Genomic DNA, 18,992 nt, shown 5'->3' on the forward strand with positions numbered 1-18,992 from the left:
CACTTTTAGATTTTATTACTTCTAACTTTCATCGCAGTCCCATCAAATAGGTTCCTTCGAATTCTCTCAATTTCGTTTTGGCGGATGGAAGTTATCTCCTCAAAAATCTCGAATCTAAAATAGATTCGCGAATTCGGGAAATACATTTGCTATTTCTATTTTATTTTATTTTTTTCTAATGAGCTATTATCTCTGAGTTGTGAATCTCTCTACTAGACAAATTCTCAAGGAGTCTCGAATACTTCACTGCCGGCAAACAAAGAAAAATTGAAAAAGAATTCCAAATCAAATGGAAGCTGCAAATAAACTTATAAGTTGCTCCGTAGGAGAGAGAGAGAGAGAGAGTAGTCGCAGTTATCATAATTCTAAAGAAGACAAAAAAGAGGAGAAACAAACGAGATCGCGGCGGATCCGACGACGTCCACGTTCCTTGTACATTTTGCAAGCAATCCACATTGCACCTACCATTAGATTTATCATTTTCCTTCCACCGACAAAATCGTCTATTTACGTATTGGTATAACATAACTAAAAGCATATATATATATACTTGTTCTATGCGGGATCTATTTGCATGAATTTCTTCTTTTCTTATAATTAGTAAACCCTCTTTATATAGATGAATCACGTGCCACAAATGCATATATGTTTTGATTATTAATTTATTCGCTAAACAGAGTTTTCTGGATGAGCCTTTGAATAAATCAATCGGGTTGCCAATCTAACAAGGAAATGCGGTATCCATCTATCTGGTCGGATGAATGAGTCAAGAAGTGGGTCACGATGTGTGTTGGCGACATTTTCAACATGTACGAGTCTACCGCCTTTCAATTATTCGCCACTTATAATAATGGAAAATGTAAAGTCTACGTCATGGATGATATGTATGTAATAATCGAGAAGCAAACATCGACGGCATATCAGAACGCTCCGTGACAAGAACACGAACCTTCGCGTCGTCGTACGTAGGACGCGATATGTGCATGCATAGTGCTGGATCGACGACAGACAATCAATGTACCAAATTTTTACTATTGTTCCTCAGATGATATATACGTCTAGGGCTTCAATTCAATTTTTTTTTTATCCTTTCGATCTTAAAATAGTTATAGTTAATAACCCAAAACACGCATCAGAAGAAGAAGCATATTCTGAAGAGAATAGGTGAATACATTAATGTCTCATTACTTGTATATATACATCCAAATCAAGAACTTAGGGTTCTGACCAAGGACCATTAGAGGATTTCTCACGCCAAGGAAGAAAAAATAACTATAGTTGTACCGATCGAATTATTAAATTAGTTCGCAAGGTTTCTCTACCTTTGGACCTTTTCCAAATGGGTGCTTGTGCTTGTATGTTTCGTCTCTAATTTTCTTGAGCATAGAAGTCGATGATCTCCTCCACGTTCAGCTGGAACAGCGACGGCCAGTCGTTGTGCATCAGCCACAGCATGTGCTCGAACAAGATTGCGTCGACGTCAATGAAGATCACCCTCTCCCTCCGCTCGCGCCGCTTCCTCGCATCGGAACCTCTTCCGCCCTCTTTTCTCGTGACGGCGTCGATCAGTACCCTAAACGGGTTCTCCTCGAGCACATATGCATCGACCAAGAACTCCCTCCTCTCCTTCCCCACCACCACGGTCACAGGGCCGTCAGGCTCGCCCAGCCCGTCCTCGACGAGTTGTTGGTAGCGCAGCCTTGATCCCGAGCACCGCCGGCTCAACAAAGCGACCGGCCGTACCAAGCAATCCATGAAATACCACGCGACGGATAACTTTTGTGCGAGGGCAAGAGGAGCTTTTGAAGTCGGGATGAAGGAAGAGATGTGCATGCAGGATCAACTTATATATATGGTACAGTTAGAGAGGGAGAAGAATGAGTAAAGGGTTGAAATGGGGTTTCGTAGATTCTGGAGGAAAAAGCGTGTGGAGAGAGCATTGTTAAATCGGGAGCGAAAGGGAAGGCCTTTTTTTATAATGAGGAAGGAGATTATTTTACAAGCCTTTGACAAGGTCTCCTCTTGAATTGGCCAGCTAACGGCTAGTGAGAGAGGCAGAGACAGAGACAGAGACAGAGAGTACGTAGGTAATATCCCTACGCAGATTGTTGTTGGCCGAAGAGGAGGGGGGCGTTGGAGTGAGAATTAAGCATCTGCTGGAGCGGGGAGGTAGGAATTAGAATAAGACGGCCGACTAGAGAGGGCGGGAGAGAGGACGAGTGGAGTGCTCTTTAATGCATGAATTCATCAGTAGTTGAAAATAACTCATTGGGAATACCAGTCCAAGACTCTCAAGTCGATGCCGCGAATCGGGTTCGATTCCTTACCGTCGATGTGAACAGTCGATCTACCTATCTCCATAAGACCGATGACTCTAATGAGGTGGATTCGATCTTAAGTGAGATAAAGATCGACCTGAACCGCGAACTCTAGAAAACTAGGGATGCCTGAGGCAAAACCGGAGCTCCACATGGGTAGGTAGTAGTAGTAGTTGAAAGATCATATCAATAGTACTGTATAATCTACCCATCCCTTCACATGGCCCCGGCTTCGCTTACTTTGGAGTCCCTAAACAAATAAGCATCCTCCTGTGTTGGTCAGACATTAGATCTTTAATCACTTTAGAGGACCCTGACTATTGCTGCTTCCTAGTTTACAGTAGTCCCCTCACATTTTCAAAAACTCATAAAGCGTGGTGGAGTAGAATGTCGCATGCGATTGTATATCGGTCACATTAGACCACCTGTGACCGCGGGAACAAGTGCATATCCACAGATTCGAACTCTAACTCTCAATAATCGCTTGACCGGCAATTCCTACTAGTGACTCATCGAATTTACCGATGACCAAGCTTCCACACGCTTAAAAGCATAGGCGCTGCAAGCCTTCAGTGCTTTGTTTATGTCTTCAGGACCGCACTGATGCGGCAACTGAATGTACATAACTGTTCATTCTCAGCTCGCCAAGGTTCTATTGCTAAAGCCATGCACGAGGACAAATTGCCAGAAGCCATCTCTGAGAGTTACCTAGAGCAAGAAATTAAAGTACTCCCAACAAAAAACCACCAATTGAAACAAGAAACCAGAGATGGGAAGTAATTGCCGAAACAAGCAAAGAATCCTCAAGAAAATGCTTCCCATGCTATCAACTATCAACAACAGCACCATGTTCCGATAAGATTCAAATTAACAAACCCCCAGTAACCAAGTTCAGAAAGAGAATAAAGACTAAACAAGAAATAAAATGGAGTCGACGAGAGGATGCCTCATTAAGATGTCATTTGGGTGATGCCTGCCAAGTTGGCCTAATGTATATATATCTGCGGCTACGATGAACAATGATCTCAAGTTGAGTAGTACCCAGAAAGCCAGTTATATCTCAGTTAACTTCTTCAGTGAGGAGTTTGGCCAGCCCACAGATGGTGGTACATCTGCATATTGTGGATCGGCTGGCTAGTGTTGTTGTAGATTCCGGTAGGTCGGTGATTAATTGGGCTATTGCCATTTTCATCAGATGAATCGGCCGATGCTCCGTCAGAGGGGGGGCTCACTGCTGTTCCAGCTGTACCAAAGTTCAACATATGGGATTGTGGACCCTGTGGCGTTGGAGAAGCGTCGGACTTGAGAGCACTTGAAGATGCTTTCTTTGAATTTGCAAGGAAGCTTCCAACAATAACCTGTCACACAATTTGGAAAGAAGTAATGAGAGAAATATGTATCGACAACATGGTTTCACCGTAGCAGGGCATTTTCTAAGTTTCACTCCACCTAATTTTCGACGGGGTAGTAACTATTCTTCTCCTCCCAATTCCTATCTTAATGATCCAGGACATGGAAGAACAAATTTCCCTGACTTTTGTGGACACATAGAGAGAGCAATAAGTTCTTCAAGAACTGGTTAACTTTTAATTGTTCTAGTGAGACCTTTCCCCAAGCAATGCCCCTGTTCTGGGATAAACAGATTACATAACAATAAAACATGGATGGGACTTTGCCTTTCCACTCTGAACAATGCAATCTTTTCTCAAGAATTATGTAAATTGACTTACCTGTACAGGTGTAGCGGCAATTAGCAATCCCGCAACCCCTCCACCGAGCACTCGACCATCTGGACCTGCTAATGACACACTTAATGCACCAGCTCTGCTGCGACCACTTTCATTTTCTGGACACAGGAAGGATCCAGATAGACAGATTATCTCAAATCGGCCCTGAAAGTTGTCAAAGAGAGAAGGGCAAGTCATATGTGATGCTAAAAGAAATTCAAAGTCTGAGATGCTTTCAGAATAGTCCAGAAAACTATTCTACAAAGGACCAAGGATCACTCAATCATTTAAGAATTAACAGCACCAGTGACAATGAAAAATTCTTACATCATGAATTGACATTGAAGTTGCTCTTTTGAAGCTTTAAAAGAAAATCCTTAAATCAGTATGAGATCATCAGTTGTGATGCTTCAAAAGGCGTAAGGAATTAATTTTAGGCATCAACATGAATAGTTGACAATACTGGGGAAAGCGATGCTTGAAATACAAAGAATATTCACTCGAATTATCTAGTCCCAAGGCAAATAGCGACTGGAACATCTATAGGTCTTAAAGCCAACGTACAGTCAGGAGACAAACGGCACATTAACATTAGTCAGCAAGGGCTGCCCAATGAACTACAGAAACAACCGACTAAGTAACAAGTAGAATTGTCTAGCAAATCTGATTCACAAAGACAACCGTCAGTCATATGGAAGGCCTCCCCCATGAAGACAGAGCAAGTACTCTTTTGATGAACTGAACAGAAACGGATGAAGATGGTAGATGGCAAAAGGTCAGTCAAAACATCCAAAATTCTCAATGCCACTGCATTAGACATCAAGCCTGTCGCATTATAATCTCAATAGTCATGCAACATACAGTCAGAAAAGTTTCGTGCATGTTGTGAAGTAGCACCTCAAGCATTCCATAACATTATTGAAATGTTTGGAGCAAATAGTATTGACCTGCATCAACTGACTAGGCAACGATGAACCAATCATTGCATCAACTGCTCTAGAGTGTCAGGTCAGCAATTGCACATATAACAGAAAGCAAACTTTAGAGAGAAAACATTGCCAAAATCCAGGTTCACTATATCGCTCTCTCATCCTCAACTATTTTGTCTCTTCAACTTTCCCTAAAAGCCCACAAATGTTTTATCCCCGTAATGTTAAAAACGCAAAGAGCAAAAAGCAATTCGCTAGAGAATTATCAACTAGTGGTGGAGACGTCACCAATCGTGGAAAATTTTGGCATGTTATACATCCTTGACTTTTCCCTTTTTTTTTACTATTGATCTTATCAACCAACCAACCAAAAAGAAGAAATCTTGTCAGTCACTGTCACATTTTTTTTTACCTATTTGCAAAAGAATCCCTATCCTTCCTCAAAAGTCCATCTACAGCATGCACAAGTATGTTGCTCAATAAAGTACCATATCTAGAAATAAATCCATCAAATCCTGGTTCCCAACTGAACTAATATTAAATTCATATGCACCCCTAACTTGTTTCCTAATTCAGATTCAACAGTATAGATTATAGACTTCTATTATTCTCCAATGACTAGCACATCAATACTCAAGGAACTTCTATCTGAGGATTTTAGGTTCTCTCACCAACACACTATTTCCGCTCTTCCTCATCATTATCAAAGTAGCAACATCTCTAGTGTTGAAAGAGTTTTCTTTTACCCATGTAAGCATTTAGCAACTAAGACAAATGTACTCTATGTTTGTGTCTATATCATGCTACTTACGAAAGACTGGCTAATTAGGCAAGAACATGAAGATCACCTCATATGTCACAGTTCCACCATTCATTGCTGGCTGCTTGAGGGTTACATTGCAGATAGCTCCACTTGCTGAGAGAATACAAATTGTACGGGGTCCTTGCAATGAAAAGGCCATAATTTTAGAGGCTACGTCCTGCAAATCCAGAAAAATATAGCTGAGGACCAGAGTATCTCTATTTGGAACTATGGATTTCTGCTAACAACAAAGAGAAAGCAAATAGGTACTTAGTGCAAGCATTATTTGTGCAAAATTAAATGATTAGATTCTACATTGCATTGTCAAAAGGAAAAATTAGCAGAAATGAAGTCTAAAATTCTCCATTATGATTCGGACTTCATCAGAAAACAAATCTAGCAAAAACCGTTTGGCTAATCAGCTTTAAAGACTTGAATTATAGCATGATTATGTCAATAAGAAAATATTTTGTCTGGAGTCAGAGAAGCATTAGAAACCAGCATAGTGGCTTAGAATCCTCCAATATCAGAATGCTATTGACAAGTCTTATGAATGAGAAGTGTCCAATTTAGACTCTAATAAAAATTATCCATTACAAAACCCTACTATGCCATCCAGGAGCACCTAAACAAAGGCACTATACGAGCTCACAATTGTGTGGGCATGCACAAGAGAGAGTATAGCATCAGAACCTCATATATGCCATCTAATGGCACCTAAATGAAGATACCCAGCACTTATGGGTGCATCGGCACACACATAAGAGAGGAACTTACAATGGAAAAGAGGACCTCATTTATTGTAGTGCTGTTGGAAACGATATATAACAATTCTCCCAATAAAAAAGGAAAAAAAAACACTAAATTGACTTCATTGAAAATGATCTATAATGACTGCACGCTCCTATGATTAATCTTTATTATTGGCACATGATCCATCACTCTAAATTAATCCTTTTCCAGTTTGCATAGATGAGATGAAACACCTTATGATTGATGGATCATGTGCCAATAATAAAGATTAATCATAGGAGCGTGCGGTCATCATATATCATCTTCAATGAAGTTAATTTAGAGTTTTTCTTTTTTCTTCTCTTGGGAGAATTGTTATATATTATTTCCAACATGAGGTTCTCCTTTCCATGGAAAGAGCCTCTCTCATGTGTGTGCCGACGTGCTCATAAGATTCACTTGATCGATTATAGCCTATTGGCATCCCTATATAGACAAACAAAAAAGAGGACAGCTGGGCTACTTCCATCTACAAAGTATACCGGAACTTCGGGCTTCTCAATCAAGCTAATCACCTACATTCATCTAAAACTTCAAATCAAAAAACCAGGACGAACATCAAACTAAAGAAACACTCTTCGCCAAAGACACAGTAGTTAAGAAACTCCAGAACAATCAGCATTGCATCAGCACAAACAAGAGAAAGATTACTGCTTGTCGCGCTCATAACTGCACCACCATCAAGAACATCCAAAAACTACACACATCAGAACCCTAGTGCAGCTGAAATTCAGTCACCACATTCTTCTCTATTCAAAACAAAACAAAACAAAAAAATCCACATACCTCACCAGCGTCGACATGGATCACATGCGGAGTGAAACCAACTCCACCAGCTCCTGCCACCATAAAACAAAACTCAGATCAACATTCGTCAAGATCAAACCTTTACATTCAAAACCCAGAACATACACGAGAATGCTCAACCCAACCGACTCCCGCGATCCACCAAAAACTGCAAAAGAGAAAAGAATCACCTAAAGCATCCATTTGCTTCTTCCCCATCCCAGGTGGCCTCCCTCTGTGCTTCTTAGACTGCGGCTCGGACGAGCCCGTGAGGTTCCCATCACCTCCGCCGCCGCTGGTTCCTCCGCCACCGCCGCCGCCATGGTGGTGGTGATGATGATGATCCCCGCCGGAGGAGGAGTGCACCGAGGCGGGCCCGAGCCCTAGGGCAATGTTGCCCTCGGGAGTGTACTTCCTGGGCCTCCCACGCTTCTTCTTGGCCGGCTCGATGGAGAAACCGCCGGGCCTCAGCCCCGACTGCGACGATCCGTCGTAAATGCCGCCGGCATTACCGAGGGCATCCATCCCCCCCTCCTGCTGCGCCGCCTGCTGATGCTGCTGATGCTGCTGCTGCTGCTGCTGCTGCTGCTGGGGCGGCGGCGGGGGGTGCGGCCCGGAGGCCACCATGGAGTTGAAGGGGAAGCGGTGCTGCATCATGACCGCCGACGAATTGGGGTTGATCAGGTGTTGCGGCGGCTGCTGCTGCTGCTGCTGCTGCTGGGTCGGTGCCTGTTGGGGGCCGCCGGTGGGGTAGGAGCCGGTGGACCCCACGACCCCCACCATCCCGGGTGGCGGTGGCGCGTCCCTTGAGTCCATCAGGTGCTCCCGCTTCGAGAATTCCCCTCTTTGATCTGCGGAAAGTTGGCCCCTTTTTCAGTCTTCCGGTTTGGGGCGGGGGTGTTGCAGGAAGGTGGGTTTCTCGGGTGGCTAAAGGTGAGATTTTTATTGTTGGGAAGCGAAGAGAGGGAAATGGGCAGCGTGAATGCAGGTGGGTTTTTTGGTTTTCTGAACTCTCTCTCTCTCTAACCTTCTCTCTCTTTTTTAATCAAGCTTGAAAGTAGAGACCCTACTTCTACTTTCGATGAGAGAGATAGAGAAGGGAGGAGATTGGGGCGGTTTTATATAGTGGGGGAAGGGCAAGATGAATAGGTAGGGTTTTAAATACATTGCCAGTTTGGGGTGTCTTTGGTGTGGATTCTCTTGGGGGATTTGGCTTCTTAATCTTTTGGTCATTAGATCCATTTGGTGCTTCAATGTCCTATGTCTACAGCATAGACACAGGGGTGGTGCTGCCCAATATCTAAAAAGCCCAAACAGCCAAATCTACTATCTTGACCAAACTCATACGTGCTTGGCCGTGACCGATCGCAATTACCATTTCAATCTTATCCCTAAAAATTTGCACGCCTCTCTAATCCATCCACACATGCTGCCATTAGATTCATGTTTTTCCCCCCTCATCCGGCATGACTTATTAGGGAATTCTTGCATGCATCGAACCGGATCGTGAGTGGCCATTAATTTCGGTTTTTCTCCCCCGTTCAATGTGGCTCATTTGGAGAAAGAGAAATTTGCATGTGTGTGCCGAAACTCATATCGGGCTCCATAATTAAGGACTGTTCATTTTGATTTTTCCTGGTTCGACTTAGGTTCATTTTGGAAATACTTGCATAGCCGAATTTGTACATACACAATCATTAACAATCGGTAATTCCGGTTTTTCCCTCGTTTGACGGCACTTATTTTCGTAATAATTTTGTGTGCTTCAAACTTTATACATGCTTAATTGTCAAAAAGAATTCGCAATTTCAAATTTTCCCCATTCTTATATAGAAATATTTCGTACACATTGAACTCGTAAGTGCTTAATAAACAAAGAATACTTTATCCTAATTCAGATGTAGCTCAATAGTCATGGACTATCAATTTCAAATTTTCCTCATTCGACATGGCTTATATGGAAAAAATTGTACATGTCCAACTCGTGTGTGCTCAATCATTTACCAATTGTTAGTTTCGATTTTTCCTCGTTCGACCTAACTTTATTTGGAAAATGCTTTCTTCTTCTTCTTCTTTTGGTAAATGTAAGAATATATAAATAGCTATAAACCAATGTACATAAGATCGGCACCAAAAACTTTCACTCAAAGTGACAACAGATCAGAATGAGTGGAAGGGAGCCGATATAAAAAGAAAACTCCCTAAAAGAAGCGGGAGACCAAAACAAAGACAAAAACACAGGCTAACTTTATTTGGAAAATACTTTTGCATCCTCCGAACCTGCACATGCTCGATTGTTAAGTGAATCCTCAATTTCAATTTTCCCTCATTTGATATCGCTTATATGAAAAAAAAAAAAAACTCCAACCGCTAAGTGCTCAATGAATAAAAGATGAAATTTCAGTTTTCCCTTCTTCAACGTTGCTCATATGAAAAGTTTTTTTGGAACAAATTCTAAATTACATTCCTTACGAGTAGGAATTTCTTGAACTGTTTGGTCAATTACATATTAGGCATAACTCATCCAATGATTCGTTCCCACTAGACATATCAATTACGGAAATTTGATGTCATCGATTATAATACCATTTATGAAATTAAAAAAACTTTATCCTTATCACTCATCTATTAACCACTTTCATTTGGAGATCTTTCTTACTGAAGTAGATGGTCGCGATATTAACTTTTTTGGAAGATTTAATCCATCATTTCGAGAAATCGAAATAGTTACCTAAGAAATCTAAAAGGTCAATTGTTTTCTAGTTACGTATTATGCTCGGGTGGCAACGTCCCTTTTTTTTATGCCTAATTGCTAGATTGGATTATCCCAAAGGTCACAATGTAATAAATGCTGGTCAAACTGCTCGTTATAGAAAGAGTATCTAGAATGGACATTAATGAGAAAGATCTGATCTCTTCGGATATAACTAGGAAGAACATTAACAGATGGCCATATTTTCCTATGTGAAAGATATAAAAATATTATTTAAAAAAAAAAAATCGAAATGGTTACTTGTATTGCAGTTGCAGACTATGCTTGGGAGGCAATGTCCCATTTTGGCCCTAATTGCTAGTTTGGGTTCTTTTTGCAAAGATCACGATGTAATAATTGTTGTCAAACTGCTCATTATGAAAAAAAAAAAAAAAATCTAGAAGGAACATCAACTAGAAAGATGATGCCTCTTGGGATGCCAATAACCAGGATGAAGTAGTGCCTCGAGAGAGTATGAGAGGAGAAATAAGCGATTCCAGGGAACTTGAATGCCCGGACATTTCCTAGCGAGCATTGTTTCGAGCCCATGAGCCATAACTTTCTATCCCATCCCGATATGAAGTGGATACTTAAGACCTTTCATGCACTAATATCTATCAGTGAAAGACCACCCCAATATTATAAGTACTAAATTATCAAGAAAATATGAAAAACAATTTTCGAGTGGAAAATGATAAAATGTATGGCATTTATGCTTCATTTGTTTTATGGAAAAAGAGTGATTCGAATAATAACATTACAAAAACATTTTGCTTGTATCATTTATAAAAATAAAAGAACGAAAAGAATTTCCGCCATCCACAAAAAAAAAAATTATTTAAACATAAATTATTTTTAATAATGAAATATTTTTATTGATTAATTATTTCAAGCTATTCATTTTAGGAGAATGTTTTTCGGCTCTAAGTTGTCTTATTCAAATTTTTTAGCAATTTTTCTATTAATCTTTTGGAGATTCCTAGTTGCATCTCAAGTCCCTTCACATCTGCGTATATTTTAATCAGGGCAGGAAACTGGAGGAGGGGCCAGGCAGGTAAAAGTGAATCCAAAGCGCCGATCTTTGCCCTAACGCTTGCTTAAAGGCATCATAAGTCAAACTTGTCATGCCAAATTCAAACATAAAGGTGACAGCTTTTGGCCTCTCCCAAGTCACCCCTTTTTCAAGATTCTGGTTGCATCAAGTCGATGGGGGACCCAATGGTACCCCTTTTTCCCTCCTGTTTCGCAAGAACGAAATGTGGACCGTCCAAATCAACTAAGGCCCAGCGACCAAAGCTCCGTTCCCACAAGAACTGCCCCAGAACCGGCCAATTCAATCCGGTTCGGTCCGCTTCTTTTGCTCACCCCTGCTGCACACCGGATCGGCCCTTTTCACTCATCTGTTTCCGGGGACACCGAGATTCCACCATCGATTCACTCGTGCAAGAGACTATATGAAAAGATCAAGCACGTAGGAGAGAGGACGAGATGAAAGAACTGCAAGAACTTCAGGATACAATGTTACCGCACTAAAGCCTTACGCAAGTGAGTGGAAGACGAAACAATGACAAATAACACAACCGATTCTCGTCGCTTACATGAATAAATCAATGTACAATTCCAAGCTCCAGAAGTTAATAAGACCTGACCTACAAGCGCGATTCAAAACGTCCCTGTGACGAAAGATAAAGCCTTTACAACCACAAATTAACAACAGTAAACCATATTTGACAGGCTCATATTTGAAAAATGGAAAATTCCTCCGCAGGACAATTGAGCAGAAAGCAAGGCAAATCGTATTCTGCTGCTCAAGGATAACCAAGCTTTCCACTCTCGACGGCACTCCACTTGACAATTTCTCATAATTTCTGCTGCTACTCCAATGCTTATGAGCTCCGAGGCAGCAATACAAATGCTTAGCACCTAATCTCATAAGACCCTGCTTTTGTTATGTAACGGACCCATTCAACCGTGTTGTATCCACTCTTTTCCCACACCTGCAGTGAAGATGATGTTAGCAACCATCCTTGGTCACACTGAGAAAGGCACATCATACACATGGCAATAATACCTTCAGGAAGCGTACACGTAATCCAGATGCTGTAAACATAGGAACCTGCAAACAAGAATGATGAGATCGCTAGAGAACAGGGGGTGGATGAAAGACACGGCAGTGCATGTAAAAATACACCTAACTGAGCCATGAGATTGCAAGCTTTGAAACAAACTATATCTAGTTGACGACTTAATTTTCAACTATTGTTTATGCCGAGTCAGACTGCCATAATTACTGCAGGCAAACTAAAGTTGATGGGTGAATGGACAGAGACAAACAAGCCAAAGAATAAAAACAAACACTTTAAAATGCCAAGTTCTTATCAATGATTTTGGCCCCATTTCAAAACAAAAAGCAAAATAAGAGAGAGACATACAGGACCAGCAGGTGGGTAATTGTAATCCTCTAAAGGATTTATGGGAGGAAAAACTGCCTAAGGACACGGATTGCAACATGGAAGGATACTCGATAAAAGCACTGCTAGTGGATAAGGGAAGAAGCAATCGAGCTCAACCGAGCACGGGCAAAATCAGTGGTCCAGGATAAAAGCATCCCTGAAATGAGATGTGAAATTTGTCGAATAAACAACAAACCTTATATCCCTTATGGCAGAAAAAGTGTTCATAACTTCTTTCCTCACCAGTTAATTTGGTGAAGAAATGGCACCAAAGAGAATAAATATTACACTATACAAACTTTAAAAAAGTTTATCCACTTGTGTTATCAATCCTCCAGAAAGAAAATTACTAATCACGCATTAATCTTAAATATTCAGCTGAGGAAGAGAAACGGGCAGGAAGTCAATTTTAGAGAAGCTTAATTTTATAAAAAGGGAACCATATCCTTTAGATTCGATTGAATGCCACAAAATATCAGTAATTTTTTCACCTGGAACTCCATCTGAATTGGTGGCCTTGTCCAAGATTTCTTGTCTCCCATTGTTGATATTAACTCAACTTCTGCACTCATAGTTGGTTCCGTTTGTCCAGGGAACTTTCTTATCCTGAGGATTCACAAGACATGATAAGTATGAGTTTCTCAACCAAAGAAAAGAGAGAACCTTTTTGTCTGAATATAAGTCCAGGAAAGAATGACGGAACAAATTTTTTTTCAATGAACCCCATGTAATTATGTATAGTTTCCCTGGAAACTATCAACCATGCCAAAGAAAAATGATTTTCACCATGTGGCGAAACCAAGACGGCTGATATGGTACAGTAGTAACAAGGTTCAGAACCAACAATAACAAGTGTTTAATGTCCCACGCTCACTCTCAACAAAGCAGCAGTCTGTTAGATGTAACTCTCTCCCTGGAAATTCCAATTTCAAGTCCAACCATTCTAAAAACAATCCATTTTTGTACTCCAGTTACTCATGACATGATCAAACGATCAAAATGGGAGTCTATCATCCTATATTATGTGCTTTCGTAAAGCGGTGAGGGGCCTGGGAGAACAACAAGGTCCCATCATGGACTCAAAATGGAAGTAGGTAATTAGAGCTAGACCATATGCTGGAAAGGAGAAACCAAAACAAATTCCAAAACTATATAATCCACTAAGTTAACATACTCACTTCCAAACCAAGCAATCAATAGCAGCATTATACTTGCTCGTCCCGATGTCACCTGGAAACTGGTTTTTGCAGTTTGCTTTGGTACAGGAACTTTAATGACAACCCCGAGAGCAAACATTTTTGGGCCAAAAACACTCTTGACCTGGAGATTAAGACAGGTGAGAAACCAAAGGACCATAGACAAGGCATAATCACTTTGCTTTACTAATAATCATTACCAACCTTGACATTTACTTCCATTCTTGTCCGACCAAGTTCCTTTATCGTCGGCAACACTCGGAATGGAAGATTAACACCCTCCGTTATTCGATACCTACAGAATATAAGATGAATCAATTAAAAGCACGCATGATTACTAGCATTAAGGTACTTATACATAGAATAAATGGTAACAAACCCTAAAATAAGCAATTCTCTGTATTGTTCAGACAATAAACAGATGATGCAAAAGAGGAAATCACAAGCTTACTTCATCAGTTCAAATTCACCATCAGGAGGCACAAAGCTAACAGTTTTTTCTGAGTTAAACCTCGTCAAATTTACACATTGGTGGAATGTGACATCATCGAGCTCGATAGTTTTACCACTGCAAAAAACATTTGAGTGTCATAGAAGAGACATTGAAGAAACACAAATAATAAGTGAAAACTTAAAGGCCAAAATCTAAAGGGCGTAAAGTGAAAGACATTGAAGAAACACAATCCCTGAAGACAAAATGATTGGTCCAATGAGCTGGGAAAGAATTGATATTAGCAAGGTCGTGCGCAATGTGCATTTCAATGCTCAAGCAACTTGAACATCATCAAGCACAAGAAGCAAGAGTCTTTTGATTTGGAGGAACTAATGAGTGACAAACTACCTTTTAATCGGACGAGATTTAATCTGCGACTCTTTCTCAAGGCCAATTTTATCATTTAAACCCAACTTCAGATCAGGCATTCCAGAGAGAAAGCACTTCATAAGAATCTTCCCCGTCACATCACAACGCAGGACGCTTCCTGTATATACCAATTTGTGGTGAGCAACAAAAGAAATCAATATGGTACTTTAGATCCAAAATATTGGAAATACCTTTTGAAGACATAAGAAGATTCACACTTTCCACGATATCAAGAAAAACCTGTAGAAAAGAAGTTTGTGATCACATAAAATGGCAATATCATGGATAAGAGCAAAGGGACAAACTCAAAGTCACCTCATTCTTCTTGTAAGCCAGCCCTTCCCTCCGCCAACCGACAGCACCAGTGACTTGTAAGGTAGCATTTGGCACAGGTTTATCTGAAGGCTGTTAAACTCACAGGAAATAGCACAATTAGATATCACCAAAGAAGAAGAAGAAAAAGAACCATGCAGAGAACACTTTTGAAAACCATGTCCGGATTAATTTAAGCAATAAGATGCCAACCTTGGAAGAAAATGGTGAGCGCACTCCTTCCTGAGTAATGTAAAGCTTCAGGATTTCAGGAGAAAGATTTTGGGGATAACCAAAGTCCATGATCTCTGAAATGAACGTTACAATGATGAATGTAAATAATCCATTCCTGTATTGGAGATTCTAGATGATATTCTGAACAGAACTATCTCAACGATTTCGCAGCTCTAGAGAATACATCTAGCTAGCAGGCACCCCAAGCACATGCATGTGAGCTCCAAATATTCTTCATAATTTGAGAATCAACTAAAACTAAACTATGTAGATTATACACATGCTTAAATATATTTACTAAGAATTCTGTAGTCATGCTTTCTCACTTTGCTTTTAAAGCAGTATTATCAACCATCCTACACCCAAACATCCCACCCTAAAAATCCATTATAGGTTGATGTCCTGCATTAAGTTAGCTTAACACTGCATTTAGTGCCCTCTCAAAACTCATCAAAGATTCTGTTTTAATAAGCAGAAAACTCGTGGTTGTTGCGTTGGCATGAAAGAGAGTCTACCATCTTACATACTGCATAATGACAATTGATCAACATGAACAGTAGTGGTATGCAGTAAAGTAGGCATATATCTAGAAACTTTACTCTCGCTTGCTCCACCAGTACAAAGACCAGAATCTTGTCTACCGCACAGGACCTTTTGCCTAGGATTATTTACCTCATCGCAACCAGAAACAAACAAATAATTAATTCATGCCTCTAACTTACCATCCAAAAGCTCATAAATGAGAACAAAATTATTACGAATAGCATCTTCATCAAAGGATCCTCCGAAATAAGATTTGAAAAGGGAAACGGCCTGGAAGAAAGAGAAATTCTATCAGGCATTCACAGCAATCTTTTCAATTAAAATATGATTGCACCACAACGACACTTGTCTAAGAAAAAGACACTTGCTGCTTTATCAATTACATCATTCATTCTACCCCTCTTATTATTCCACAATCATGTATATTTTCTGACGCCTGCAGCAGTTATTGTTCTGGTTCTGTGAAAGAAATTAAAATGCTTTGGTGGAAGAAAGTCCTAAGCAGTCTATTCACATCTCCTTTGAAACCACAGAAAATAGAAAAAGACCAAGTCAACAGCTAATGGGAGCACAAACTTCAGGTATCAAAATAAAAGTGGGTGTAACCTGTCCTGACAAAGACTTAGTGGCAATGGTGGTGGAATTTCACAATGAGACCAAACAAGTACCCTATGCACTAAACAGGAATTCAGAATTTGCCGACTTCAAATGAAGATGCCATACAGCAGAAGAAGCTTACCTCCACGACGAATTTAAAAGCACAAGCTACATTAGCGTTGCTGCTGACAACTATCACAATGTAGACATTGCTAATTCTCATGTAAAAGAACGAGCAACCACCAATCTGGCGCACGGGGCAGGTACCGAGCTCTTTTGTCTGCATGATGTGCATGCGGAAAGCATCCACCATATTTCCCCTAGAAGAAACTACCCATCAGAATAATAGGAGAGATCAAGAGAGATACGATAGAAGCAGTTCTAATGGGTGGGTTTTGCAGCGAACAACTAGAGGGCCTATTACTGAAAGTGTTATATTGAGTTCACTAAAGAAATGTGAAGGTTTACATGATGACAACCAATTAAACGGATAATAAATTGGCATGATGAATACGCGTGGGGAACCTCTCTATAAAATCAGCATTTACATTTGTAAACACACTACAATCGAAGGCCATAAAGCCGTCATGTTGCATGTACACTATACACAAAGATCACAACAAAACCTCCGGCAGCACCACCCCATACAATTTCACGGCGATCGCAATCCTCTTAGCAGTTTTAATACGGATCCAATGACAGCAAACGCACATCACTTCAAAGCAACACTACGCCAACGCGTCGCACCAAAATTTTCCACAACGCCATCCAATTCTCGCACCTTTGCTACCGTACCGAACACCTAACCCCGATTAGAAACAGGCCCTGTGGTGGATCACCTGGTAACCAGAACAATCTATATTTCTCAAGCTCTAGCAACAGAACTTCCGATAGGCAGCTCAAACTAACAGCAGCAACAACAACAACAACAACAGCAGACGAGTCATAACGATATCCCATCCGGAAACTTCAACTCCACTCAGCTCCCCGAACAAGGAATCCGCAGTTCGCTCATCGGAAGAAACCGACGTCGCACCGAAGCTCGCGAAACGAAGGAACGTGGGGGAACGATCGGCCTAGCCGACGGGATTCGGCGGGATCGGAGCCGCCGAATCCAGCTACGCGTAACATCGACCAGAGCAACGGATTGCGACTGTTTACCCGACATCGTCGCGGTAGAGGCGGTTGATGAGGACGTCGCCGCGGAGGTTCAGGAAGTAGATGGCGGAGGCAGCCACCGGCATCGTCGCCGATCCTACTCCTCCCGCTGCTCACCGGCGATCCAACCGATCGGAGGCCCCTTCTTCCCCCCCCGCCGGATTCGGAGATCTGGCAGGAACGATCTTCGGAGACGAGCGAACGATTTACTGCATTGAAATTTCAGCGACGAATGGAGGAGGAGGACGAGGGATTGAATTCGAGAGAGAGAGAGAGAGAGTGTGTGAGGGAATTGGGGGAAATGGCGAGCTGCGGTCAGCGAAATTGGGTCGCATTTCTTGAATCTGCCTCGCACGTGACACGAGGCCGCCGGCACGTGCTCTTCCTCCTGGCTTTCGAATACTTTCGTTTTTAGCAAATATAAATTATGTCGATGATGAAAATAATTTTATTGATTAATTATTTCAAACGATATAAACGATTATTTTTAGGAAAATATTTCCTAAAGTATTCATTTTTCTCGAATAGAAATGAAATAAAATTGCGAAATGCATAATCTTATTCAGAAAAATAGAAATCCAATTTGACTAAGAGAAATATACTTTTGTAAATCAATTTGATGCCATCTCCTAATGAAATTAACCTCAGAGAGAAAGTATTTGCGAAAATTTGTATGCAATATAACTAAATTAGAGAATTCGTGTGACCGATCGTCCTCATTGGGGGGAAGATAGATTCAAGATGTTCCTATAAGCATGCAAAATGCACTTCTATTTTCTATCCAAAAAAAGAATGTTAAATGGAAGTGGATAGAACATTAAAAGTGGATAGATTTATAAGATCTCTCTCACCGACATTTTTGTTTGGTCAAAATTGCTCCCTTGATGAAGTAATTTTTCATTGGAATTCGTTTTTCGACTTTAAATTAAAGGAAAATAGGGTTCTTTGCCAATTTCGGATAGAAAAATATCATGAGTGATCAGCAACCAACAACCTCATACAAAATAAGATTGTACAGATGTAAATTGTACTGGAATTTAATTAATAATGTGACTTTTAAAATATAGACCAAAGAAAGTTATCGGATGTAAACAAACAATATTAGAATGTAATTAACAACACAGCCTAAGAATGTAGAAGTACTAAGTCATAATTTAATCAATGACACAATACTTAGGATAAAGATACGGTCAAAATTTAATTAATGATGTGAATCTTGAAGCTACAACTAAGGAAAATAAAGTGTGATTCAAGAGAGAAGAAAGATGGTAGATTTATTTGATTTGTGCAGGACCTTGAAGAGTACGATGTGACTATTTTAAACCATTATAAATTAAAGTTCCAAACATAAGTTGCAAAGGGAGACTACAAATAGAGATTAATTACTTCAACATTGATAGTTTCTTTAAGTTTACTATCTCAATCGTCTCACCGGCCGACCTTGACCCCTATTATTTGGAGGTCATATCTAGTTGATTTGTTCCTCTAAATTAACGGTTGCATTCAATATAAGGACTCCACTTTTTGTTGA

General features: G+C 40.5%; 3 protein-coding genes across 3 annotated transcripts; all 3 read right to left on the reverse strand.

Moving 5' to 3' along the window:
* Positions 1–1,135: 1,135 nt before the first annotated feature.
* Positions 1,136–2,075, reverse strand: LOC104443556 (auxin-responsive protein SAUR77). The gene has a single exon (XM_010057026.3). It carries the CDS (start codon positions 1,831–1,833, stop codon positions 1,369–1,371), a length of 465 nt encoding a protein of 154 aa, XP_010055328.2. The 5' UTR covers positions 1,834–2,075; the 3' UTR covers positions 1,136–1,368.
* A 993-nt stretch (positions 2,076–3,068) lies between these two features.
* LOC104443557 (AT-hook motif nuclear-localized protein 8) lies at positions 3,069–8,447 on the reverse strand. Its single transcript, XM_010057027.3, has 5 exons — positions 7,546–8,447; positions 7,355–7,407; positions 5,823–5,954; positions 4,049–4,210; positions 3,069–3,676 (listed from the first exon to the last, which is right to left on the reverse strand). Exons 1-5 carry the CDS (start codon positions 8,168–8,170, stop codon positions 3,392–3,394), a joined length of 1,257 nt encoding a protein of 418 aa, XP_010055329.2. The 5' UTR covers positions 8,171–8,447; the 3' UTR covers positions 3,069–3,391.
* Positions 8,448–11,627: 3,180 nt separating this feature from the next.
* LOC104443559 (AP-2 complex subunit mu) lies at positions 11,628–17,778 on the reverse strand. The gene is given in 14 exon segments (XM_010057029.3): positions 11,628–12,103; positions 12,178–12,222; positions 13,051–13,165; positions 13,738–13,774; positions 13,777–13,879; positions 13,960–14,050; positions 14,207–14,323; positions 14,597–14,735; positions 14,809–14,857; positions 14,933–15,022; positions 15,143–15,237; positions 15,886–15,976; positions 16,446–16,623; positions 17,465–17,778. Coding segments are annotated over 14 exon segments (1,314 nt in total). The 5' UTR covers positions 17,548–17,778; the 3' UTR covers positions 11,628–12,022.
* Positions 17,779–18,992: the final 1,214 nt, after the last annotated feature.

The sequence above is a fragment of the Eucalyptus grandis genome, chromosome 5 (assembly GCF_016545825.1).
Source record: "Eucalyptus grandis isolate ANBG69807.140 chromosome 5, ASM1654582v1, whole genome shotgun sequence".
Lineage (NCBI taxonomy): Eukaryota > Viridiplantae > Streptophyta > Magnoliopsida > Myrtales > Myrtaceae > Eucalyptus > Eucalyptus grandis.